Raw genomic sequence first — 27,970 nt, 5'->3', positions numbered from 1 at the left:
TAACTTTTAATGTTGTTTTTCCTTTACCCAGAAGTATCTTATGTTGACCTCGCAATCAGTTTGACCGGCTTTTTCACCGATAATATTATGTCAGCATTACAGTATGTTACATCATTCACCCAAGAGTCAGATAAGCTTAACTTTACCCTAAACGGTCACTAAAACCTCCACTTTTCCTATGAAAAGCTAAAAAACATAAACAATGGTTAATTTATTCTAGATTAGCAACCTCACGTTGCACAAGGCCTTTACTTGATGGATAAAAACAAGTTTATCTCCCCCTTTCACAGTGAGTGGGTGGAGTTTCTCTTCCATTGACGGCAGGACACTCCGCCTCTCGGTCCCCCGGTATTCAAAGCTTCCGTTCCGAGCTTCCACTTTCTCACGCACCGGCACCTCCACACGTTGTTAACGTGGACGTCGAATATTTTTTTAGTACTTTGGAGTAAACTGGATTAATTTTTGAGTTTCTTTCCTTATTTTTTTAATGCGGGCGAGGTGCCACGTAGACACTACCAACCCCACAACTTTTAAAGCTGAACCGTTGCAGTGTTTTAAACCACCACGGGAGCCGTCACCCTCGGCCGGGGCCCCCCGAGCAAACAAAAAGTGTCTAGTCGGCCTGAGTCACTCCATTTGTTTCAACACTTGAATGCGAAGGAAGATTGATGATTTTTTTTTCACCGAGTTCCGCTCCGACTTGACTCAGAGGCTGACACCCAACACACACTCGGCAGTCTCGCCGCTTCACCGTGCTCCGGGTTCTTTTCTCTGCCCCTTTTCGGCAGGTGTCGAGGCGTGACTGTGGGCGGGGGAACTTTCTTCTTACGAAATTTTGAGTTTGTTTGAGAAAGTATACAGTCGTGTTTTTTAATCGCTTTTACTAGGTTATTGATTTCATCAAATGACAAGTTCCACGGCGGAAGGATATTGTGCGCTCACCTCTTACCCTTCGTGACTCCCAATGGAACCGGAATGAAAGCGGGATAGTTTGGGAAATTTACGGACACTCAGCAAAAATATTTATTCTAAACTATTTTTTTAAGGCCATGGCTTTATCTCAAATTCAATGTCTCGACGACCACCACGTCAACTGGCGTGTGTGCCAAAGCAAACCGGAGTTCTTCTACAGTGAGGACCAACGGCTGGCCCTGGAGCAACTCATCACCCTCGGCCGCGATGCGTTCACGGACTACCTAAAGGAGCACAAAGTCAGAGACTTTCTATCAGAATCGGAGCTAGAGCGGATCGCCCACACGGCCGAGCTTTACCGGCCCGGCTACGAGCACCACCAGCGGCCCGGGACCCCCGGGGGCAACACGACGCCGGGGTCTGGGGAAGATCTTGGCTTGGATGGCGCGGTGTCGCTTCAATACTGGCCGGACCGGTCCGAAGCCTCAGTGGCAGAGCTGGATCTCGGTTGGCCCGATGCGATCTCGTATCGTGGGGTGACCCGCGTGACTGTGTACACGCAACCCCCCACTGATGGGCAGTCGCACATAAAGGAGGTCGTGCGTAAGAGCATCGCTTCTGCGCAAAAGGTATGAGCGAGTTGACTACAGATAATGGGTATTGGTCTGAGTACTAGTGGTATCCATCCATTATCTGCACCGCTTATCATCAGAAGGGTCGCGGGGGTGATGGAGCCCACCCCAGCTATCTTCGGGCAGTGGGCAGGAGACACCCTGAACTGGTTGCCAGCCAGTCGCAGGGCACATAGAGACAGACAACTCACTCGCTCATTCACATCTAGGGACAGGCCAATTAACCTGACATGCATGTTTTTGGAATGTGGGAGGAGAAAATCCCCACAAGCACGGGGAGAACATGCAAACTCCACACAGGGGGTTCGATCTCATGACCTCAGAACTGTGCCGCCGTGCTGCCCAACCAGTGGTATCGAGCAGACCTAATGATTTAGAATTGTAATTGTCTTTGTTGCCTTCGATAAAAACTAGGGAACATTGTTTACACCTGGGGTCGAAACTCAATTTACTTGGGAGCCACCGGAGCTAGGGTCTTGGTGGGATTGTTTTTTTTTTACACGAAAAAAGTTCTAATAAAAACATTTAACTCTTTCCAAAATATAGTTTTTCTAAATTCCTTAAACAAAATGGAAATAGAACAATTTAAGAATCAAAATGAAAAGAAGCCATCATCTGCTAGGGCTGCACTTAAAGGGACAGTGTGCATTACCTCATCAACAAGGAGATGACATCTTGCTGCTTATGTGTACCCGGAAAAAAAAAAAAAAACTTGTCAAAAAGCTGGGCAGAAATAACCGACTAAAAATGGTGTATTATGGTCACTTTGAGTCTTTGCCAATTTTATTCCTACTTGTTATTTTTAGCACTCTTTTTCAGTTGCACAACAGAATACAGCGGCATCTAGTGATCAAATAATACACACAGTCCCCTTAGCTTTCATATTAAGGCCGCGGCCTCAAACGGTCATGCTGAAGACTGCAATTAGCCTCCTGTCTGTGAGTTTATTCTCTGGTTTACTATGAGTTTAGACGTGGCACTCCATGATAAACATATTATAAAGACTTAAAAGAGAACAATAATATAGTAAAGAATATTAGGATAAAAGGGCGCACACATTTATAAGATAGTGCTTGGAGACTGGTCCAAGTTGTGAGTGCATCAGAACAATTACAAAAATTAAAATGGCGTAATGACATTAACAGCAACAAAATATGTCCATAAATAAGATGTGAATACCTGTTTTTTAATACAAGATATATATTTTTTCTCAGTCTTGTGTGCTTGTTTATGTTAGTGATGGCCATGGGGAAGAAGCTGTCTGATACTTTTAGTCCTTGATTTAAAAGACTTGTAGCACTGCCAGAGGGTAGCAGGTAAAAGATGAGGTTGCCGGGTCAAATGAGTCCTTTTTAATGTTGTTCTCAGTTATGATGTGGTACAGCGAGCCGGCAACATCATCGAGACTGGGCAGAAATCAACCATTGATTTTGTTGGGCTGTGTGGATGACTCTGTAAGGTTTTTCTGTCTGCCGCTGTGCTCCTAGCAAAGTTAATGGACTCGAGTACATTTTGATTTTGTATTGGTCAAAAACTGGGATGATATGTTTCTCAATACGGGGTAGTAATTTGTGCAATATGTACTCAACTGGAACTGTTGAATTCAGTGAGATTTTATTCTGATTGCTCAATTTGAGAAGTTATGGTGTAATGTGTGTCTTGTCACTGCATTTTTGAACGTGTCAGGACATTGTATCTTATAGTGTGCTTTCTAATGTTTGGTATTTGAATAATTTTAACTTAGTTAAAATGTATATTTGATACCTGTAACAGTCAATTACACCAAACGTGTTAATATGATTAAAATGACTCAGCAGCGTACATAAAGTTGGTTGGTTGTTTGGATCCCTTAAACACTAAGGGTTGTAGGGGCACCATTTCCTGTGGTGTGTCTTGGGCAAGTACAGCCTGGTGGTGCCCATCCCTCCCCAGGCCAACATATGTACGGTACACTAATTATGTCATCATGTGTTGTAGTACCAGTACTAATCCATAGAAAGCAGCACTGAGCAAGCCCTTTAGAAGATAGGTAGAAGAAAAAAAATAGATATCAGTTGCTACGACAAAATCAAATCATCCACTAATATGCTATTGTTCTATTTCATGCCACAGTGACACAGTTTGTTGAGTTTCGAACACATAATGATTTGTGATCATCGGTTTAAACATTATGATTGATGACCACTTTTTTGAGCAGATACAAAAGTTGAAAAATATGATTATCAATCGAGACAAATTCAACTAATCTTTCAGATACCGTAGATAATATGAATTTGGCTGAGTTTGACCGCAAGGGAGGGGAAGGGGAAGCTGTAATTTGGCATGATGTTTATAATAGAGACGAAGGAATGTGCGAACAGTAATCTTTTTAATCTAATAATACAGAAAAAAATGGCTTTGGGCTTGGAAAATTCCTCACGCTCAATTTGAAATCTTCCAGCAACTTTCAAACGAAACATCACAAAGGCAGTTGAAAAAATGTACCCTCCAAGTTAACCCTTTGGATCTAGATTTCTTATTTATAAAGGTCTTAACTGTCTGATAGAACTGAAGATGATGCACCCATGTGATTTGACCGCTTCAGCAGTTTAGTCAGTGCTGAGTCTCAGCGTAGTATATGAGTCCTGGCCAAAATAACTAGGTCATCATGCCTTGTCATCTCTGGGGTTGTCCAGGATTGATACTCTCGAGGTGTTTTCAAACACGTGACTGTTTTGCACATGCACTCACACGCTAAAGCATGCTCAAAACAAGACTGACTAGAACATGCCTGTGCCTATTAAAAAAATGATGACATCATGAAATCACATGATGGAAATCTTGTCATGAAATGCCACGTAAATGGGTCAGCATCCGGCCTGGAATAATACAGGAAGCTTGTTCTTTTAATTGAGGGGAATTTTTAATGGCGTAAACAGAAACATCAGAAATGAACGAGAAACTCATATGATTTATAAATGTGTTTTGCACACACATCTTTTAATTATTGACAGATATATTGTTTTTACTAATAAATCATTTACAGAATTATGTTCCTATTATAAATTATGCCAGAGTTTAAACTTCTTAAGGAAAATAACAAATACAGTACAGTACACATTGATACATTAATATGAAAGCAAAAATCAAAGAATCCATATACTTTTTCCTTTTTTTTTTGGTGTTAAATTCAATTTTCTTTAAACATTATTAATTTCAGATTAATACAGTTACCCTCATTTCAATTGTCTCAATTTCCCAAGTCCACTTCAACCATGATTCATGACAAAATGTAGTGAATTCCAATTATGAATTCATAGGTCATACAAGAATAGTCTGTGTCAAGTGAAGGACTGAGAAAGATCGATATTCAATATTTTTCCGGCAGTACAAAATACATACATTATTTTACTGAGAAAATGACAATTGGTTGTGATTCGCTCAATGCAGTTTCTGTATTTGACATGGGCAGTGGCGTGTGGCAATACTGATAATAGATACTAAAAAAATGGAATAAAAGAAATCTATTCCAACATTTTGAGAAGACAACTTGTGCTTAAGGGCTATACAAATAAACATGACTTGACTTGACTTGACATGGGTTAGGTATTAGTATTTAGAGTTTGCTAGTGTTTCTTAAATGGCATGTCTATTTTCTGGTTATTGTGTTTATTTCTGTGTTTAGTTATAGTAATTATTGCATGTGAGCGGTCGCTTTATGTTCTCCCTTTCCCCGTTGACAATTGACAAATTGTAAGTACCATATTTATTCGTTTATAACGCACTCCCCTAATTTATGATCAAAAACCGATATACAATTTTGTTAAACTTTTTCTCAGCTCAAATTAAACATTGTAGGTCATAAACGTGTTGGAAATTTGCAAAGTACATTACCATATTTGAGCAATGATTGAGCAGTCGACAATTATTGCCGACCACATTTGCATAACATTGGATGGAACAGGATCTAAACCCAGATTGTGGTGGTGACCACTAGGTTTATCGATGATACAGGGTAAAGGTTAGATTTTATCTCATCATCACACTATTTTTACTCACAGTACCACTTTGTACAACATTGTTTTGGTTAAACTCTTTCCCATAATGCTGCATTTCAACACTGTACAGTTTGACACTGTAAGTAAAAATAATGTTTAAAAAATAAAGCCATTTCCTGTGGGATCTATAACCTTAGTGGTCAAGTGGTTAAAATGTGGCGCCTTAACTGCCGTGATTTGGGTTCAAACCACTAGCATACTGTGTTGAGCAAATGTGGTCGGCAGTATATTTTGATTTATCAATCCTTGTTTAATATTGGTTAATGTATTACCATAAAACCTCATGGATAACTCGTTCCCAGACTTACAGGTCTTTTTTGGATACCAGAAAATGCACAATATACATTGATAAATACGTTAACTATGTGGATGTCTTCTGATCCTCAAATTTGACAGATAACTGCAAAAGGATTATATAATATTTGCAAGATTGCAATTTTAAGGGAACCTAGTGTTCTTTCATTATTTATATTTTTATTTCCTTTAGACAGAAAATGATTTGTTGATTCTTTTAATATTTTACCCCTCTAAGTTTAGTTTGCAAACTTTAAAAATGCTCTGTCTGTCCTTGCACAGGTAATTGCTGTGGTGATGGACGCATTCACTGACGTGGACATATTCCGGGACCTGCTGGACGCCGCCTACCGACGGAAAGTTCCTGTATACATTATTGTCGACATGGCAGCAGTGCCCTGTTTTCTTTCCATGTGTGGTCGAGCTGATATGCATCGTGGACACCTAAAGGTACATAAATGCCTTTCCACATACATATTTGGACACTGATTAATACACTAATGGTGTTTTGATAAACTCAGAGATGACCTGATGAGACAGGTGTCTCCTCTTGATAAGTAGATGTTCCAGTAGGCCAGATTTATAGATAAACTGAAGTAAATTTAACCTGGCAATTTTTAAAATCTATTTTTATTAAATTGTTTTTGTTAATCAAAACAATGACTCTAAAGAAAACACAGCTGGCATTGGCAAGTAGACTCTAGTTAAAAAAAAAAAAAAACACAGTTAGTGTTGCCAAGTTCGCAACGTGATCTCCATGTTTGGGGACTTTTAACAGTAAGTTGCTGGAAAAAGCACTGTTTGAAAGACTTTTAAAGGGATTCCCACATTCTAAAACATACAAAATGTGAGAACATAGTACATATTTTTGCATAATATCTAATATATATCTCCTTGGTATATTCAAATTATTTTCCGAGATAATGCATTTTGAAGACAGTCTGTCTCGTCTTTGACTTCCTGAGCCCTGACGTCATGTGAAGCACACCAGCACCCTAAAAAGGCAGTCACCCTATTGGTTTACAGCTTAACTAGTTGAAAAGGTTGAGTGTTTAAGCAAAGTTTTGGTAGTTTTTGTGGAGAAAGGCTTGGTGTTGTGTCGCAGGTGGGTGCAACAATGATACAACAAATGGCGAGCATCCAAAATAGGCCGAACTGGCAAAAATAACACAGTGAGGGCTAACATGGGCTGAACCAGACGGGACACAGCAGGCTAGCTGGCTGCTATAAAGGACGAACCAGGAGCGATTGGCGGGAAAAAACGGAAGGCTGGCAGTCCGAAAACATGTAGTCAGCAGCCAGGATAACCGCGCCCCAACAACAAGACACTAACATGGCAACAAACACGAAAAAACAATGAACATGGCAGGCTGGCCAGCTAGTCAAGTGCTAATGGGGCTAACCTAGACCAAACAAAACTGGAAGCCTTCGGGAGCACCCACACTAATGTAGAGTTATATAAACAATATTATGTTAATTGCCACACAAGTGGCGAAAAACAGGAGAGGAAAAGTCACAATCACATACCTAAAGAGCCAAAGTGAAAAAAGGAATGCACGCTGTACACGACAGCAGGTAAAATTAACCTTTAATGATCAACTCGGACAAAACAGTCAGAAGTCCTTCAGCAACATGGTAATCAAAATTCTAATTAGTCCAAGCTGAAATGAGCGCTGTGCATTCGCTGATTACTACAATCGCTGTCTGCTTTTCAATGGGACGCGCCATCTGTTTTGCTCTCGTAGTCATCCGGTGATGTAACAGCTCTAGGGGTTATGAGGTCAAAATGTCTACTTTGAAAATTAATTTCTTGAGATCCACGGCACGTGGAATATTTTATAACATATCTGCATGATTGTGGGGAGAAACACTACACATTCTGTGCCTAATTGGAAAAAAGGTCTTTCATAATCCCTCTAATACAATTTATGTCAAGAAGAAAACAAAATCCTGGAAGACAGAATCCCAGACATTTAATATAGATATTTGCTAGCTTGTCTCAATGAGACATGATAGTGATGCATGTCCTCACTTGAAGCCAGCAAAAAGTTTAACAAGCAGCAGCCCGTCAGTCCCTATAGGCTACTTTGTGATTCATCGCCTCTCCAAGTGAAACTGGTTAGGGCAGTAACAGAAAACACTTACAGTAAATGCAGCTTTTGCAAAGAGTGTCTGGCAGACTAAAACAATGACTGTCCAAAACCAGACTGCAAACATTGATTCTCTTCTCAATCAGCACATTATGACTTTCAACCTCTCTGTCTTATCTGTCAGTTGGTTCTAGATTTTACAACTTTCTATGTCGTTATGCCCAACGTAAGATTTTGCCGTCGCGGTTCACAGACGCACCCTTTTATCAAAGGGCAGAAGACAAACACAACAGGGCGTGCTACACGTACATACAGATAACTTGTAAGCATCTGTAAACACAACGCAGGTGTCAGTAGAGTCCGCCTAGTTTAAGCCAATAGCTAAATAAAAACGAAAAAAATAAACCTTCTAAGACTATACACTATTTGTTCACCCAAAAAACTGTTGTCTCTTAAGTAAGTATCCATTATGTGAACATTTTTTTGTGTTTATTTTTAGAATCTTCGTGTGCGATGCTGCGGAGGCATTGAGTTCTTTACACGCTCAGCACAAAAAGTTCGCGGGTCACTAAGTCAGAGGTTCATCCTGGTAGATGGAGACAGAGCCATCTCCGGCTCATACAGGTGAGCGTAACATTACAAGTATTGGGCTGTTTAAATCTTCAGTGTAATTTAGTTAACATTTGTATGATTGCAGTGCAGAAAGAGTTTGGGGATTATCCATTAAGAAATTTTTGAAAATATTGAACACTGGGCACACTGGATAATTAGGCGCTCCCCCCAAAATAGTCTTTTGTCAATATTTTTCACACATAGGGCGCAACGGACTGTAAGGCACATAAAATTGAGTCTACAGTACAGTAAGAGCTACCATGTTACCTTTGGGCTCTATGGCACATAACAGTGTCAGTCTCTAACTATCACCAATTCAAATAGCAAAACATTGTTTGCAACAAGAACCAAACCTGGATTGTGGTGGGGAGGGTGCTGACACTGTAACACTGGACCACCAGTGGTACAGGTGACTTACTAAAATACACTAGAGCTTATCTCATTATTACACAATTTTACTCATGGTGCCAAAAACACTGGTTTGAATAGTGCATTATCGTAGGATAAACAGTCTCTAATTATTTGCCTGTACTTTAATAACCTCTCAGTTTAATATGTAAACGTACGTAAAAAAGCTTGTATAGTATTTTGTTGAAAGACATTCTGCTTTCTGTTTCTCCCAATGTTATTGACGCGCAAATATGGACGCTTACCGTAAACCTTGTGTAGTAGCGCACACTTATAAATACTGCAAGCATTTAAATCTTATCCACCGTATTCTGTGGCGTATAAGGGGCACCGGGTTATAAGGTACACCTTAAAATTTCTGGTAAATTCGGGCTTTTTAAGTGTGCCTTATAGTCCATAAAATACAGTAATCTAATAATGTGTGGAGAAGTTATAATGTTTGTTTTTGGGTCATTCCAGCTTCACATGGTCTTCGTCTCGTTTGGACCGGAACCTTATCACAGCCATAACAGGCCAGGCAGTGGAAACATTTGACTATCAGTTTCGTGAACTGTTCCTCCTGTCCCGAAGCGTGTCTCTTAGCAAAGTTCCCATGATCGACGAACCCGTTCCTGACCCTCTCCCCCAGGCTGCCCCAGTTGTTGTGTCAGCAACTGTTGCAAAAAAACTCATCAACCCCAAGTATGCACTTGTTAACGCAGGAGCGCACACAAGTCAAACATCTTCAGACCAGAACTCTTGCAACAAGAACTCGCAGCTCCCCACCGGGGTAAAAATCCATAAAAGGCGTATCAAGAATGTTTCAGAGGAGCCGCAAATACACCCGTCATTGGTCAACATGGAAAAAGCCTACTTGATTCCGTACCTCCCCACCTGGCCGGAACCGGACCCGCCTAGCGACGTGATTGGTTTTATCAACATCAGGGATGAGAAACGAGCCCATCAGGTTCACTTGCAGAGGTCCGAGCGATTTACGGTCAGTCAGGCCATTCGGTTCAGTTCGTCGTTCACGCCGGCAAGTCAGACAGAGGATTCCGGAGAGGCAGCCAAAAGCGAAGCGCAACCCGCAACTGATAATTCTTCAGATACTAAAATCCCCTCCAACAATGAGCACCAGCAACATGATACTCCAAATAAAGACAGTGCTGATGCAACAGATTCCAGAGGGACCCCGCCAAAGCAGGTCAATGCACTTCTCACACAAGAGACACAACAATCACAAACTCCCTCTGTGGAGCCTCAACCGGCAGACAACGCTGGAAACATTCCAGAGACGGCATCAGGCCCTCCCGTCCCAAAACGGCGAACGCTGCACCTAGTTATAGAACCGTCCCCTACGGATGCACCCGCTGAAGCGCATATCACTCTGGTTAAAATCGACGACACGGAGAAGTCCTCCGATAATAACGGTCTTGTCCACGAGGAGGGTGCTGATTCGGGCAGCAACGACAATGGTAGCCAAGACAGCACCAAAGTCATGTGCGACCGAGCAGCCGCAGACGATCCATCCACGGCATCCGAGGAGGAGTTCTACGACTGCTCCCAGCAGCAACCCGAAGACCTTCTGGTAGACCGGGTCAGCACCGGGTCTGGCCGTGGCCACAGACTCGTGGATGGCGTTAATATGATGGCCCGTCTCTCTCAGAGCATGCTGGACCTACGGGAGCCCAACAGCCAGAAGGAGGACAGCGCCAGCCTCATCCGACAGTCCCAGCAGCTGCGCAACCGGGTGAGACGCAATATTTTTCACAATTGGGAACAGCGCTTAAAAACTTCTATGACCCTCTTTTGTTAAAATATAACGATAAACCGCAATGAGTAGTTTGCACGGCCATGACAACCAACTAAAATCACGTTGCCCTCACAAAGCAATCAAATGTTACTTAGAAGAAACTCGAAATAGTTGCTTCCTACACAGCCCATTGCATGTCCTTGAAATTTGTGTATAAGGTATAATATTTTCTCAAAGTATCTGTTAACAAAGCCCAACTGAATTTAAAAAGCCCTTACATATTTTTTTCCACCGCGCCCCTAGTAAGAACAGGGGTGGTAGGGGCGGTCTTGTGGGGGGGGGGGGGGGGGGGGGGTTGTCAGAATCGAGTGCGTCCAAGAAATGCACGTATTTGCACGTGCAGCATAAGGCACTTGACACAGGCTGCAATAATGACTCAAGCCAGAAGATGGCATCAGCGAGTTGTAAAGTTCCAAATTCCGAACAGCACCTTTAAAGATATAAAGTCTCATTTATTTTCGTTCCTTTAGTTCGTTTCAACTAAAGGGTTTTGGTCGTTTGACTTGGTATGGTTTAGGGCAACATACCTTGTTTTCACTCAGTGAGACATTGTTTGCTTGTTGGCTCTAGCTATATTAAATTGTAGGTTGCGGGTGTCCAAACAATGACGCGGGGTTCATTTGTGTCCTACCGGCTATCATTCATGGGCTCAATGCAACAAAAAATATATCTGTTAAAATAAATGTTAATATTTTATACATTTTGCAGATTTTTATTATCCAAGGATGAAAAATTACCTTTTACAATATTGAAGGTAAACTAAATTTTTTTTTTTTATATAAAATCTCAAAATGTTTGTGAAAACTCAAACAAGGTCCCTTACTGTTAGTTTTCTGTTTGAAACCAAAACAGAAATAAAAACCTTAAAGTCATTTAAGTGTGTTTGGCAAATTTAAATAATAAAAAAGATGAAATCAAAGTGCCCCTTTTATACATCAGTTTTATATGTACTGCTTAGAAGTTTGGACTTGGAGGTGGACATTCCTCATAGAGATAATTTTGCATTATAACAAAAATACAGCATGTATAAAAATTGAAGTTTATTCATTAATGTCGATAATGGCTTGGAAGATATGCAAAAAATGTTTAGGTTTCTTTTATTTATTGAAAAGAACTGAATCAAAAACGGTACTGTAGACCAGGGGTCGGAAACATTTATGACTCAAAAATCCATGGAATCAAAATATTTACATTTTCTTTGGGTGGGAAAGAGCCGCACCATATATTTTAAAACAAAATTAAACATAACCGCTAAACCCACGCAAAAGACAAAAGCTAATTCTTCAGTGCATTTTATTTTACTAAGTGACGTTTGATGATTTGATAAAATCTATGAGAAAATAATAATGCCATAGCTTGTGTCATACATCTCTACACAACTTAAACATGTTCTCCTTGTAAAAATGTCAAAAAATTGTCCAAATGAAGATCCCTCCTCCTTTTTTTGTAAAATCGCCGCAAAATTCTGCAAAACAAGGATCCCAACCTACATGGCGAAAGACAGGAATGAGTGCCCATTCCTACCGCTCACCCAATCAAATTTGCTCTGGGTGCTCTACTAGCGTTTTGGCGTGATTGTTTTGTGGATTGTCAACATTAGGTGTCAGTGACCACGGATTATTTAATGAGCTTCGATATCAAGGATTCCGTAGAGATGTACAGCCAAAACAAGTTTTTTTTTTGGTGTGACACCTTTACTGGATACTTAAAAAGGTGCCCTGTATATACTGCACAGTACCATATCCTTTTCTCAGTGTTTATTCAGCTTCAGCAGTAGCTCAGGAGGTAGAGTGCTCGTCTTGGGATCAAGGGATCCCAGTTCGAATCCCGGCCCGTCCGTGTTACATGTCGAAGTGTCCTTGGGTAAGACATTGAACCCCTAATACCCCCAATAAGCAGGTTAGCGCCTTACATGGCTGCAAGGCCGCTATTGGGAAATGTGGAGCACATTGTAAAGCGCTTTGGGAAGTCATTGACTTGAAAAGCGCTATAAAAATGCAGATCATTTCATTTCACCTGTTTTACAATAGGCTTTGCCCACGCAAATTTGGACCCATATGAAGAAAATTTGTACGATATTTGGCCATATATACTCATGAAAAGAGCCATATATGGCTCGCGAGCCTTAGATTCAAGACCCCTGCTGTAGACCAAGAAAAAAATTGGGTGGTAGTTTTTTATGCTGAACACAAATAACCCAATAGATCAGGGGTCTCGAACATGGTGCCACCAAAGACGGCTGAGGTGCCCGCGGACCTGTTCTAAAAATAGCTAAACACTACTGGATCATTGTGATTTTCGAGTTAAATGTTTTTTTAGTGGTTGACTGAGTCTATTTAACCCTACTTCCAATAATTAACCTGGTAATAAAGTAACAAAATAGTAATAACATCAGTCTGGATACCCGTTAAAAAAATAGCTCTCGACTTCAAAAACGTCTTTGACACCTGCACTAGATGTATTATTTAGGAGCCTACAAAGTGCTTTTCCTTCTAAATGCACCATTTTCTGAACACTCAAAACGGCAACCATAACCCCAACCCTGATTAGGTTATTCGCCCATCCTTACCTGGGTAGAGTGCGCGGCTAATCATGCCTGGGAGGATGATGAAGATGAAAGGCAGCATTTTTAGATAGGCAGCCAGAATGGACGCTCCCTTCACGTGACTCATGTTTTTTGCTGAGAGGGATCGTTGGACAATCACCTGCAAATGTTAAGAACTATTAACATCCAACTATTCATTTTTAATACCGCCAAACAACTTACTTTGCTTACAGTATCACATACCTGTCAACCTCCACGGCTCCATGCCAGTACAAACTGTCGTATTTTCCCGTACAAAATAATCGTACACCATTTTTTTTTCTTTTTCGGAATGATGCATGATGGGAAATCCCCAGGCGGCAGACGCATGCGATTGACAAATTTGCGTTTTTCCATACAGAGTTCCTTGTACGTCGTACTCGTCTTAAAATGCATAAAAAACGTACTTTGTACGGCAAAACCGTACAGGTTGACAGGTATGGTATCATAATGTTATCAAAAAATAAAAAGGGAATTTTTCAATCGTGACTAGAATAGAATTTTGTTTGAGTTTTTGAAAATGTAAACATTAGAATACAGAATAGAAAGAAAACCCATTAGCAAAATAATTAAACAAACCTGGTCAATACAGTCACTCTAAATCAGGGTGGGCCAACTTTGAGATGTGGCAACATTGAGAGAAGGAATGTAGGCCTACCCAATTTTATCATATTGGCGTGGCCATTTCATAAAGACGTTTTGGCATTTTTTAGTACATGCTTTTGCATTTTTTGCACATTACTTTTACGTAAAAACAGAAAATGACAATAGAAATGGAGATAAGTCTTTTTAGAATAGCAGAGACGATAGATTCCCTTTTTTGGTCTATGAATAAACCATGTAATCAAATTGGTTTTGAAACACTCGAAATTAAAGAAAAGTAATAAAATGAAATTAAAAAGGCAATATGGCTCAGAAAATGTTTTTTTCATTGAATTTCACGCTGTAAATATCTTAAATAACAAATAAAATACACAATTAAAACAGAAAGTAAAAACTGTAGGTGACTATTTGAATGTTGGAGCCACTGAGGAAAATGTTATACATATTATCAATGTATTTTTAACATTTTTGTCTGGCGGGCTCAATGAAAATCCCTGACAGGCCGCATGTGGCCCAAGGGCCGCAGTTTGCCCATCCCTTCTCTAAATAGTTTATACAGGGAGTAGGACGAATTATACACTTTTTGTCTTTTTTAATTGAAATACCTTATATGTTTTTAAATGCAAAAGATTTTAGTGTTGCCTGTCTGTGATGCTGCTAAACAATATGTTTGCATTTTATGATTATTGACTTGTTTTTGAGTAAAATAAACAAGAAAATAATACTACAACTGTAACTAGTTTGTTTATTATTTTTTTATTAAAATACCTGCAATCGTCAAAAAGATCTAATGGGGTGGATTTCCTTTTTTGATTTTAGTAGAAATATGTTTTTAAAAAGTCCTCAATTAAAGGAAATGCTGGTAAAATAAAATTATATTCTACAGGAAGAATACAGTTTTACTTAAAATGTTCGATATATTTTTCTTCTGTTTTTAATATTGGACACCTGCAAACGTGATTGCATAGGATGCTTGTTCGTTATTTGGACTATTATTGTGCACTGTTGTTTGTTATATTGACTATTATGAACTGTTTACATTATTGTCAGTATTGGCCAATCATGCTGCGGTTCTTTGATATAAGGCAGATCTGCTTTTGTAACTTAGGAGATTCATTAAAAAGAAAGGGCTAGGGAGCCTTTAAAACAGGTTGGGATTTCTAAATAAAGGTTTGGGTCCTCTACTGTTCTCCTTGCCATTCAAATTCCATTTATGTCTTATTTCCCTATTTTGAGTGCTTACTAAACTTTAAACTTATTAGTTATTACATTTTCTGCTTAAAAAAAAATAAATCATAATTAGATTTTTTTTTAGTACATCTCTGATTTACTCTTAAGAATTGGGTGCACATAGCTTGATACAAAACGTAATAAAAAACTTAATAGTAATTTGGTACCAAGTAAGATGAGCATTACATATATGATGACTCCTGCTAACCCAATATTCCTGACTTTTTACAGATGTTCCCATTATCGAGATCTCCAGGTCGCGACGGGAGGCTGAGAGGCACCAAAGTGGTCATCGCAAAGCCGGGAAGCTTCCATCGCCCCCACCGAGCCACCGGCCCCGTGATCGGAGGACACCGATACTGGCACGGACAAACGCTTCATCCCGACGCCGCCACGGTGCGGCCCGAAACGCGAAGTAGCCGTTCGCCGCGTCGCCACAGCCCCGGCTACAAGAAGACGGGAAAAATGTCCTCTCCGTTGCGTGCAACTAACCCTACCGGAGGAATCGCGCCTCTGTCCAAGCTGAACAATTTCAGACATTTCAAAGTACGAAGTGGAACGTCACAAAAGAAAATGTCTCAAAGCAACAACAGAGCCCCAGGTAGAAGTGATGGTCAGTCCAGGTACTCTAACAATCCTTCCTAATGTTGACATACTTATATGAGTCAGAGTTACTGTAAGAATGCAATCTGGTCTGAAACTTTAAGCTAACATTTTGTGCAAACGAATGTAAACATACATATCGTGAAAAAGAAATTGAACCTACCGTATTTTCCGGACAATAAGGTGCACCCAATAAACCCAAATTGTCCGAACGTGCGCCTTATAATTCGATGCGCCTTATATGTGGACAAAATTGGAAATGTGTTACCTCATTTGTGCAATTAGTGATAAGTCGATTTTATCTCTGACCACAATTGCATAACAATGGTGGCAACGGAGAACAAACCCAAATGGCGGCGGGGAGTGCCCTGGGTCCTAACCACTGGACCACTGAGAATACAGAAGACACATGAAAAGGCACTGGGTCTTATCTCATTATCACACAGTGATCAAAAAATTTCTAGAAAATTTTGTTTCACTTTTCCTCAGCTCTAACTAAGCATTGTAAGTGACAAATGTTGTTGAAAGCGTGCAGCCATGCTTTTAGTGATATTTCAGGATGAACAAAATACTTCCCACAATACCTATTGCTTCATTCAGTTCAGAACGACCGTATTACTTCCAACAATGCCTCTCTGTTCATAGGGTTCAGAATCTTGTGCCCTTTGTCATTATTATATTCTGAGAGTTGGCGATGCGATACTGTATTTCAGTGGTCCCCGACCTTTTCTGTTCCACGGACCGGTTTAATATCTGACAATATTTACCAGCCCGGCCCAAAATAAAATCAACAATTTGGTACCGTGACTAAAAATAATGTGATGATTAGATATAACTATATGCCTTTTCATGTGTCATCTGCATCCCTTGTGATCTAGAGGAAAGTATCCGCTGCGCTCCAGCTGCATCCAATGTTATGCAATTGTGAGTGAGTTATGTATTTGGATTGATCAATCAATCCACAATTGTGGTAATATTTTATGTGCAACTCTAGCCCTTACTGTTATATTAATCCCATGCGACTTATAGTCTGGTGTGCCTTGTATATGAAAAAAATATCACAAAAGCTGATTTTTTGGGGGTGCGCTTTATAATCCGTTTCGCCTTATTGTGGGGAAAATGCGGTGTATAAACAACATTACGCTAAAGGTGAATTACGAATCCGAATGCAGACGTTTCCTGGATTAGTACGTACCTTTGCAGTCTTACGAGTGACCTTTATTTCATTTGATGAATGACTCTTTGAGATTGTTGCACTGTAAATCTTTTTACTTTAAAAAAAAACTCAACGATGCCACACTTGTGTCGTGACTCGTGAGCCATGTAAGCGGACTTCCGAATGGCCTTGTGCTGAAAACACTGTGATTGGTCAAGGAGGTTTGATGGGGGTGGAGTTTGTTGTTCACAATCTTTGCTTTGTTGAACTCTGCATATGTGGTGTTTATTTACATGTGGGACCAAAAGTGAATGTTGCGAATTAAACATGAGATTTGAGCTGATTTTCCTAAAGTGTACTAGATTTTCATTTCATAGCAAATGTGGTTTCGCTGTTATCCTTATTTTAAAATATTTGTAGTTTGTGCGTCCACAAAATAATCTGTAGCAGTTAGATGGTCAATCATTTAATTTTAAATATGTTTTCTTGTTTTCTTATTTTAAAGGGATAGTGCGTATTATTTGACCACTAGATATTGTGTCATGCAATAATTTACTGTTTTAAAATGTAGTTACCATAATTCAGGTGTGCTGAATTTCATTATTAACTAAGAAAAACATAACAAAAAAAAAAGAATGCAGGGGCATATTACAGGGACAGTATTTGACCAGTAGATGTCGCTGTGTTGTGTAGTGCAACCAGAAACGAGTGCTAAAAGTTTATAGGAGGATACCTAATGCAGAGACGCGATGTGACAAAAAACACTGTTATTTCGCAAGGTTTTTGGTTTTTCAGTTACTCGTAATGAAAGGATGGCAGACAATTATGTCTGCTCTCCAGTTGCCAAATAATTGCAAATTTCTCGATCTACAAGTATTTTGAAAATTCACGTTCATGTGACAGTTTATGTATTTTTGCTTTTTTAAATGAATAAAGTTTTACCTTTTTGGGACAAGCTAAATAATATAAGCTGTCCCTTTAAAAATATGTTTTGTAAAATAAGAATAATATGATAAACAATACACATATGCGTTATTAGATATAATAAATAAAATAATAAAGAAAAATTATTTATCAAAATGCTTGAAATGGATATGACCAAAAATGTAAACATATGGTAAATATTTTTACATACGCAAAATAATGTAGTGAAACAGGAATACTGTATTTTAATCAAAAAAGGGATTTAACTTATTTTATAACATTCTTTTCTAAAATATTAAACTGGGCTTCTTGCAGCATGTGATTCTAAAGATTAATATGCAAATAATCCCTAAAATACCAGTCTGACTTGTTGACGTTAAACATTACTTCAGCAAGTGTTACAAATAGTGTAAACCCATATTCAATCGGTTCACGTTTTAACGTGATGAGTTCATTTGTTTGAGTGTACCTGATCGGTGCACCAGTACCAGGTGGCCAAAATGGTAAGCCCGAGCGTCATGCCGGGCCAGGGCAAGTCTCCGGTGACAGCATCCCGAAACAGATGCATGGCGTCCTGTCGAGGCAGGTGGCAGGTGCTGTTGGGTATGATCTTGCTTGGCACTGCCTTGCTATACACTTTTTCCAGGTTACTGTAGCCACCGATTTTATTGAAAGCTGCAAAAGACCAGTACATAATAATACTAAGTATTCCACATTTAAAACACTTGAAAATAATTTAACCTATAATTGGGTCTAAATGTTGATTAAAGGGACAGTGTGTATTAATTGACCACTACATGTCTCTTTATTGTGTAGTGCAACAAAAAAAGAGTGTTAAAAGCACAAGAACACGAACTACGGCGAGTCGGAGACAATTTTTCTTTTCGTTTTTTTTTTGCACAGCCATTTGTGAAAAAAAGGGCAAACAAGAAAAAAAAAACAGGTGGGTGGAAAATAAAGCATCAAAAAAAGGAAAAAATTAAATTCAAAGAATGAAAAAGAAAAAAAGGTAAAAAAAAAAACAAAAAAAAGGGGGAAGTGTGGAAAAAGAAGAAGTAACAAGAAAAAAATAATAAAAGTAAAAAAGAAGCTGTAGAAGAAAGAACAAAAAATGCAAAATAAACAAACAGGAAAAATGAGAAAAAAGAAAGAAATAGGAAAAGAAGAAGAAGAAAAAGACATGTTTCTGGTGTTTGGTGGTGCCTGTAGCAGCAAAATGGCAGTCAATCATGTCATCTCCCTACTGGGATATGTGAGCCCCATCTCATGTCAAACAAATGCAAATTTCTGAAATTACAACTATTTAAAAAAAAATGATGCTTGTATAATAGTTCATGTTTTTTACTTATATTTTAACAAAATGTTTTTTCAACCACTAGAAGGCGATGAATTATACACATTGCCCCTCAACTTTCTGGGTTGGTTTGTTCAGTACAACACAATAGTTGGGTTGCTTCAATTCAGATTCAGATTCAGATCTACTTTATTGTCATTCTAGTACACGTGTATACAGAACGAAATGTCGATGCATCTGACCCCCACAGTTTCCTTGAATGTACAGATATAAATAAAGTTGTATTGTATTTTGGCTACGTATAGTATTTTACCATAGTGCCGATAGTGCAAGAAGAGTAGCTAACCAGATTCAGATTCAGATCTACTTTATTGTCATTCTAGTACACGTGTATACAGAACGAAATGTCTGACTTACAATATTTGTTTTATTTTGGTTGTTATATACAACTGAAACTATTTCTATTTTTATTTTGGGGGGATTTAAAACAAAATGACCATACATTAGGTTACTGTAAACGAAATGACACACATTTTGTGTTGTTTTAAAACAAATGAACGTGTTTCAGGGAGGCTATTTTTACAAATGAGCCAAAAAAAATTATTAAAAAAATTACAATTTTTGGAGGGTTAAAACAAAATTTTAATGAGACAAAACAGTATTATTTTGTTTTGTTTTTAATGCCCAAATTTGGCGGTCATTATGAACAAAAGGCACTCGCCTTAGGGTGGGTTCAGACAAAATAACCCACAGTTTAGGTTGTTTTAAACCAAATTATCCAGTTACTTTAACACTATGAGCCAATTTTTTAAGATGTTAAAAAACTGACAGTATAAATGATCTCCTTTGTGGGGCGTTATTTCAAACCGATCTTGGGGTTTTGAATCTAAATGACCATATTTTTGGGGTTGTTTGAAATAAACTTTAATTTTTTATTTTAAAAAATGAGCATTTTTTGGGGTTAAAAAACACTGATTATAGGGGATGGCCCTTTAAATTAAATGAAGAAATATTTGTGGGGTTTACAAACCAAATGACTTATTTTAGGGTTGGTGTTTCGTAAAAAAAAAAAAAAAAAAAAACATTTCAAGTTAAAGAAACCCCAAATAGTAGATCTGTTGATTCTTGACCCAAATTGATATTTGTAGTACTCATCTTTATGTTTTTGCATTAGCGGGCGCAAATAAGCATGTCATACCCGTGATGGTGAGAATAATCGCCCCAACGATCATCACCACTGTTTGCAGAGTGTCTGTGTAGATGACTGCCGCAAGACCACCTGAGAGGAAATAAATGTTAATCTTTGTTCCCGTTACAATACTCTAGGCCAGGAATGTCTAAAGTCCGGCCCGGGGGCCGGTTACAGATAATGATCCAATTTTTATTGGCGCTCAGCCTTTGTCATGAAATTAATAATATGTGGCACGCCAGTAATGTTGATCGCAGTATGAAACACATCTGTACAACAACAAAAATCACCATCAACTAGATAATGGTATTGGAATTAAGACCACCTTGCCCTTGGCTTTTTTGAGAATTTTAGCCCACCCCATTTCCAACATGGCGACTGTAAATAAAAAAATAAAAAAGAAAGTTAATTGACTTTCCGGACAAGTGGAAATTAGAGTATTTTTTTCACCGAAATCCAAAACAACTGTGTCTGCCTAACTTGCCAAGAGAATGTGGTTCTTTTAAAATAATATAATATCACGAGGCACTGTCAGACGAAACATGCTGACTACAATAAGCTAACTGGAAACTAAAACTGTGAAAAAGTGAACCAACTGGAAGCTGGTTATTGGCACAGCAGCGCCTTTTCACAAGACCCTGCAAGTCAAATGATAATGCTACAAAGGCAAGCTAGGAGGTCAGGACGCACTGTAAACCTTTCAAGGAGGGATAATTTATTTAAAGACTCTTTAAAGAATGCCAGACTTAATAGTCTGCCCTCACACATGGTCAGCTAACCAAATCTGGCCCGCTTTCTGAAAAGTTTGGACACTCCTGCTGTAGGCCATTTGCACTACCTTTCTGAAGCTGCGTAAAAGCATTTTATCATTAATAGCATTCTAAATGAGTACATAGTCATTAGTACTTTTGCCACCTCTAATAAAAATCAACTTTTGACATTGGTTATAATTAGGTGTTTCAAAAGTGCAAGAACATATAATGAAAAGTCACAGCACTCTTTAATCACACCCAAGTATAATTTACAGTTGTCTGTAAACTCATCCATCTTTACTTAAGTGTTTGCAAACCAGTCTTGCCAGCTAATGACTATCATCAGTCAGTGCAGCGTCTGCATGTGTCCGTTATTCTAATGTCCTTTTTGCATACCCGCGATAGTGTAGAGAGCAGTGACCACCAGCATGAGGACGGTGGACAAGTAGAGGTTCCACCCCAGACACACTTGGACGAACAGAGCTCCCGAGTAGAGGTCAGTCTGGTGCGGGGAATAAACAGACAATAACGTTTGTGCGTTGCCAACTGGGTCAATGAATTTTGTTTTGTGTGTCATACTGATATCTTTGTGAAAACAGACAGAAGCAGTGAGAGGACTGCCAAGTAGGTTCGTATCCTCTCGCCTCCGAAACGCCGACCCAGGTACTCGGGCATTGTCACGATCTGAAGACACACATTCCTTTTAGCACCTTTTTAATTCACACAGATGTGTCCACGCTTTCCTCCATTTTGAAATTGTAACCCTCAATTAACTAATGAGATAGAGTTCATGATGTTTGTGGTGAAGATGTGAGACACCCTGCTATGGAATGTTAAGGGCGGGGAATGCTTGTAAGGGCAATGCCGCTTTTGGCACCTCAAAATACCTGCTGAACCAGCCGTTACAAGCAGCGCCTAAGGTGCTCGTGTGTGAGTGTTATGTGTGTTAGCGTGTGTGCGGTCCAACCCCGGAGGAGATGTAGACAGGAACAAACACCCAAGCCAGAGCCAGCAACACATATGTAGCCTGAAAGAAAGGATAAAGCAGAATGGGAAAGTTTGTGAATCCTCTGATCAATCAGATCAAACAAACCGGAGCAGGCCAAGATCTCGTGGATATCATTTCATACTTCCTCCAAAGTTTTGGGAATGTGAAAACATAAAATATCCGTTGCTAAAGGACTCCCACAATGTTGCTTTCAAGATTATTTCAGAGTTAGATCTATCTAAAATCTATTTTTCATGAAGCATCATTGTCATTGTCAACGTTATCGTTAAATATGCTACTGTATATGTAAAACATACAGCACAGATTAAATTACTTCCTTTCACCCCGTGATCAAACATGCAATGATTAAGACACAGCTACAAATAACTATGCAAAAATGTGAGCACATAAAATGATATAAGGTTTAGAATAATCATAGGCAAAGTATAAGCCAGAATCTAAATAGTACAGTTGAGCATTGATTTGGGTGGGACGGGGTGGGGCAATATGAGTACTGCGCTCAAGGATCAAAAAGCTGGCTAAAATTTTCTGTACTTATGATTTTTAAAATCATGTATTTATTTTGTTTATTGGGATATTTATCACAGAGTGTGCCAAAAACTCTTCCTTGTTTGCGTTTTGAGTTTTTCAAAGAATATCATCATATTTAGTGCCTAAAAATAGGGACCTAATATATTTAGTTTGGTTTAATTCTGAGTGTTTCTCAACCGATTTTTTAAAATAATCTTCACAAATATACAATGAAATATAACATGCACATGTCTGTATATCGGGTTTGTAACTATTGGCAAGTACGAAAACATTGAATAAATCATTTTTTTCCCTTCTGGTGTAAGAATGGCCCCTCTGCCAAATGTTTGCCCGCTCCTGAGTTAGATAAACACGGGGACGGGGAACATTTTGAGTAGAGGGCCTCATTAAGTTAAAATGTTTGTCAGAAGAAAGATAAAGATTGATTTGGGTTTTTTTTAATCTGCCGGTCCGAAGTCTTAATCTGATACTATTGTAATTAGTATTGAATGTCCCGAGACACTAGTGAGGATAAGTATATATAAAATATTTTTTTATTTAAGTCACAGTCAAGACATCTAAGATACCTTTTGAATACATTTTGATTGGAACAAATGTATTTTACCAACTTAGGGTGCTTAAAACTGGAGCAGAGAATTGTATTTTTTAGAAACATTTTTGCAGGCTTCATGCCTCAAAAATAATGCATAGGCTCACAAAAGGTTGAAAAACGTTGCCGTACTTAACAAATTGCACTTCGTAAATATTAACAAGTTGATGTAAACACTTCACGCTGCAGTTTCCGCCACTCACTTCACAACAAATGGGTTTATCGACGGCAAGATACATTCTTCTGAGTGCAGTGTATAAAGCAGATTTGTCTTGTTTATATACTTTACCCACCCCTCAGGCTCCATTGTTGAAACCGGCCCACCGTGCATTTACATAATACCAAGGTCTGTTATATAAATGACAGCAATCCAGGTGTTAAGATAATTGCTGAGAATGTGCAAAGACTGAGAAATATGTGGAAGTCAACAGTGGAAAAAATGCAATAATGTAAACTGTTTCTAACTAGTGGAATGTATGTATCTTCTGGTGAGTGGGTAGATTTGTGACAATAAAGATATTGAAATGTACATGGCCTAAACAATGATGTGAATAAGGTAAACATACAGGTTTCCATTGTATTTTCATCTTTGTTTTAGAATGCAAATCAATCTTCTAGTTACAAACCGCAAGTCTCGATTCTGAGCTGTAGTCTGTAAATACCAAAAGCTTGATCCCTGCTTTGGTGAATGCATGGGTAAGCGTGTCCACTCACATTCCATTCAAAGCCTGCAACAGCGATGCCCCCAGCAGCTCCTGTCCCGGCCAGACCGATAAAAAGACCTGAGCCTTCGGAACTGGCAAACAAGGAAGCCCCGATCTGGTAAAATGACGTTTAACCACTGTCAGTTATTTCAGTTATTGACAAGACATTTTTTTTAATGAAAATGAAACAAATAAGAAATCAATAACTTAATAATGTACCGTACCAGCTGTCATAAAGATAAGAATACTGTATTGGTAAAACTAAAACATTCATAAAAATTTCATAACTCTGGAAGATATAATGCAAAAAAATATTTTAGTACAAGACATATTTCAAATGTAAAAACATGACTATAAAAAATATGACAATGAAAATAGTGATAATAATATCATTTAAAAATGAGTAATGATAATATTACATTTGTATTAAAACAAACAATTGATGATCATGAGACATTTTAATACAACTTTCTGTCAATTCACAAGTACGATTTTAAAATTAATACAATTAGTATACAGTATGTTATGTTTTCAACTATTATAAATCCATGATTATTGAGTTGAAAACCATTATCTTTTTACTGATAATAATTCTGCACTACTCTGAAATAATTTCAACCGCAGAACAATACTGGATGAACGAATGAATTAACTAACTAATTAATTAATGAATTAATCGAACGGCCTTTACTGTCATTATAGAAATATAATCAAATTGGAGGGCTTCTTCTTTCAGTGCAAGTAAAACAAATTAAAAAGGTAAAGAAATGTGCAAATTTTGCATACTTTGCTTTATTTTTATTTCAGTGTCTATTTTTTTGGAACATAATTTAAATGCTTTTTATTCTACATGTTATATTGGGTACTTTTGTATTTTATATCTCTTGTTTTATTGTATTTTTTAGCATGAGGATACTGCTGGAAATGTGAATTTCCCCACAGGGATGAATAAAGTATCTATATATCTATATAAAAGGATAAAAACAATATATTAAGGATAAATAATAAATATGAACAAATTCACAGCAGCAGTTTTAAGTACATTGTGCTCCTGGATGCTGTAGACTGGAGTTTAGGGTAATCGCTTTTGGAAAGAATACTATGGTTAATGATACATTTTTTTTTATTTTATACCAGAGTGGCTTTTCTGAAATTATTAACAAAAATTAAATCTTCCAATATAAATACGTATATATATATATATATATATATATATATATATATATATATATATATGTATATCTTTTTTTTTTTTACAGATAGGTACCACTGAGTTCTACCCTGTTTACAATTTGGCATGTTGACTTAAGTGATGAAAAGTGGTCACAACGGGGTTTCATGTTATCAACCAAAAATAAGTCAATTTTCTCTTCGCTCTTTTGTGGTTCAATATAATGTTTATAAAGCAGAACAGTGAATGTCAAAACACAATAACATTACAGCAAGGTAAACGTAGAAAAAAAACAAAAAGAAACTCACTGGCCACCAGGCCATGTCTCGCCCGGCCAGGAAATAGCCACTCAGGGTGTTCCTGCTCACCCTGCATGATGACTGACACAAACCCACATGTAAGAGTGCAAAAAAAATCTATAGTTGCATGAATTCATCTCTGCCACTTACCCAGATTCCTACAGCCAGGTTGAGGAGAAAGTAGGTTACTATGACGATGATGTCAGAGACGCTGAAGGATTGAGACAGAGCATAAAAGTTAGTAGTTGTATTGGACATCCTTGCACACTCGGAACGTATCTCCACATGCACTTATGGAAAGAACAATATCCTCTTTCAAATGTCAGACTCTAGAAAAAGGCATCCCAGTAAAACACATTCACCCCACTCATTTGCTGAACCATCTGCATCAAAGTAAAGCAGAAAGTGGAGGTGCGTGAGCGTGTGTGTGAGGGTGATAGAATACATCACCTTAATGTTGCACCTGCACGCGTGCACACAAAGGCGCAGGCCTTGCTAGGTGATAATTGAGTGCATGTGAGTGTGTAGATTGCAACAAATGCCCATTTGGATACACACACAATTACAGATGCACACACACTGATAGTCAATCATTGGCAGAGTGACAAGTGCATCATCATTAGTTCCTAAACACACAAACATGTGGTGTTAGCGTCGAGTGGGGTTAGAGTGCGTTAGTGCGTGTATGGGTGGATATATGCTTTTTCAATTAAGGTGTGTCGAAAACTTTTTTGTTTAAATTGTATGTAAGTATACTGTCTGTGGAACCTCCATAATATAAGACTTGTTTTCTCTGTGAATAGCATTTATATTCTCGTATGTCCATTGGGCCCAGTTTTGTGCATACTGCATTGAACATTTTCTACCTCTAAACTTGATTGTAGCCACAAAAGTGAATTGAGAAAATTTACAACAAGGTTTGCATTACAGAGTACATTCATGGAAGTGAGTGACTTTGCATGCTCTTTAGTTTGGAATTAACTCGGCGTTGCATACAAGAAAAAAAAGTGCATAGGAAAAGGACTGTTTTTCTGAAACCAAGTAGCAGATGGTGGTGACGGGGGTGTCCTGTAGCCACACAAATCATCATCATTAATCTCTTTTACGCACACATGTATGCACATTTAGGCGACTCATGGCGCATTAAGTATAGAAAGTGATTTAGATTTATAAATTTGTGCAGAGTATTTTTTTATATCGTATCTATCACGGTGTACAGATTCCTTAACCACCTGGGTTGTTGGGGCACTACTGAGGATGCAACTCTGGACAGCTTCCTCCCCTAGGGATGGTTCCCGGTCTGAGTTTAGGTCTTTGAAAAGTTTGCCCCAGTCCATTCCTTGATGATGTCGGCAGAGCTCTTTTCGGTCTTCCTCACCTCTTGCCCTGTTTATAAATACACCTTTAAATAATACACAAGAAGTATTTGAGAGCCGTTTCCTTTGTTTCTGGCTTTCACTTGGCTTTGAGCGGATTTCGTTTCTCCACCCAGAACTGTGTTAATTATTTTGACACATGCATTAGGTGAAAGATTTGGGCAGGTGGAATTTGATCGCCAATTCAGTGTTTTGGGGTAACCCACCAAACCACAAAGCACTAACAAGGAGCCCTGAAAAACTCTAGCAAAAACACTACCTCACACGAATGTAAAATGGTACTCATGTCTATGTTCTTGCACATGTTGACTGCACTATGTTTACTGCTCACCTTGCACAATGTGGACCATTTTTTTCTGCACTATGATGACTATATTTGCACCAATGCATATGTTGACTATTTTTTTGCACTATGATGACTTTTGCACCAAATGCAAAATTGCACAACCCTTACGATACCAACTGTATGTAACATCCTACATGCCGGCATTTCTTGTGTAAATATCATGTAAAATATAACTATAGCCTTATCCTCCTTGTTTTATAACCTTATCTTCTATGTTCCTTTATCTTCTTGGCTTTTTACCTCACGGTGAATGTGTGAAACTGGAGTGTCATGCCCAATTTCGTTGTCACAATATGTTAACCCATTTTGTAACAATGACAATAAAGGTATATTTTATTCTATTTACAGTACAGTGTTTTTGGGAGGAACTTTTTCCCCAAGATTGTATTACTTGTATTCCTTTTTTTCAGGCGAGAACAGGAAATATTGTCACTCTGAGCCTCCTTTTATGATACACTATTTTGTAAAGCAACAACAAAGACTGGCAAGTATTAGAAAATGAATACAGTAATTCGGGAAAAACAAAAGTAAAGTATTATTGATTCATACAATGGGGCGCTTTGACTGTTGAACAGACCTTTATATGTGGAAGAGCGCCATCTGTCTGCTATGAGAGCGCCATTCTTGTTTGGCTAACACATGGTTAGCAGCTACTAAGCAGCTTACAGGTAATTTGTAAAAGAAAATTGCTAAAGATGTCTATTAATATTACAGTATGGAGTTCTTAGTATGCAAAATAAACAAGCTTGTATTAAGCCTCAGAATTTAGTAGGACTCTTCAAGTTTTCTGCATTGCACTATAACCCGGAAAAGAAAGTTTTTCTCAACCAATC

General features: G+C 38.5%; 2 protein-coding genes across 3 annotated transcripts in view; one reads left to right on the top strand and one right to left on the bottom strand.

Annotated features, from left to right (window-relative positions):
* slc5a10 (solute carrier family 5 member 10) overlaps positions 1-27,906 on the bottom strand; it is a 49,212-nt gene extending 21,306 nt beyond the window's left edge. Inside the window, exons 1-11 of one of the 2 annotated variants that reach the window (XM_088341971.1) lie at positions 27,715-27,906; positions 26,648-26,801; positions 25,566-25,626; positions 25,425-25,496; positions 23,956-24,060; positions 22,080-22,139; positions 21,692-21,796; positions 21,509-21,614; positions 20,370-20,450; positions 18,347-18,552; positions 13,347-13,482 (exon numbers count right to left, since the gene is read on the bottom strand). In XM_088341971.1, the coding sequence (XP_088198097.1) occupies positions 13,347-13,482; positions 18,347-18,552; positions 20,370-20,450; positions 21,509-21,614; positions 21,692-21,796; positions 22,080-22,139; positions 23,956-24,060; positions 25,425-25,439 (814 nt within the window). In that variant the 5' untranslated portion in view covers positions 25,440-25,496; positions 25,566-25,626; positions 26,648-26,801; positions 27,715-27,906. Of the gene's footprint in view, positions 1-13,346; positions 13,483-18,346; positions 18,553-20,369; positions 20,451-21,508; positions 21,615-21,691; positions 21,797-22,079; positions 22,140-23,955; positions 24,061-25,424; positions 25,497-25,565; positions 25,674-26,647; positions 26,802-27,714 lie in introns of those variants that run through there. The other variant, XM_088341970.1, reaches the window with a different exon arrangement.
* On the top strand, positions 331-17,296 carry sack1gb (scaffolding CK1 anchoring protein Gb). The gene is made up of 5 exons (XM_088341969.1): positions 331-1,541; positions 6,158-6,325; positions 8,465-8,589; positions 9,445-10,714; positions 15,426-17,296. Exons 1-5 carry the CDS (start codon positions 1,050-1,052, stop codon positions 15,837-15,839), a joined length of 2,469 nt encoding a protein of 822 aa, XP_088198095.1. The 5' UTR covers positions 331-1,049; the 3' UTR covers positions 15,840-17,296.
* Positions 27,907-27,970: the final 64 nt, after the last annotated feature.

Source organism: Urocampus carinirostris, chromosome 8 (genome assembly GCF_059441175.1).
Source record: "Urocampus carinirostris isolate Australia breed hairy pipefish chromosome 8, RoL_Ucar_1.0, whole genome shotgun sequence".
In the NCBI taxonomy this organism is placed as follows: Eukaryota; Metazoa; Chordata; class Actinopteri; order Syngnathiformes; family Syngnathidae; genus Urocampus; species Urocampus carinirostris.
This window is presented reverse-complemented; position numbering and strand designations above follow the sequence as displayed.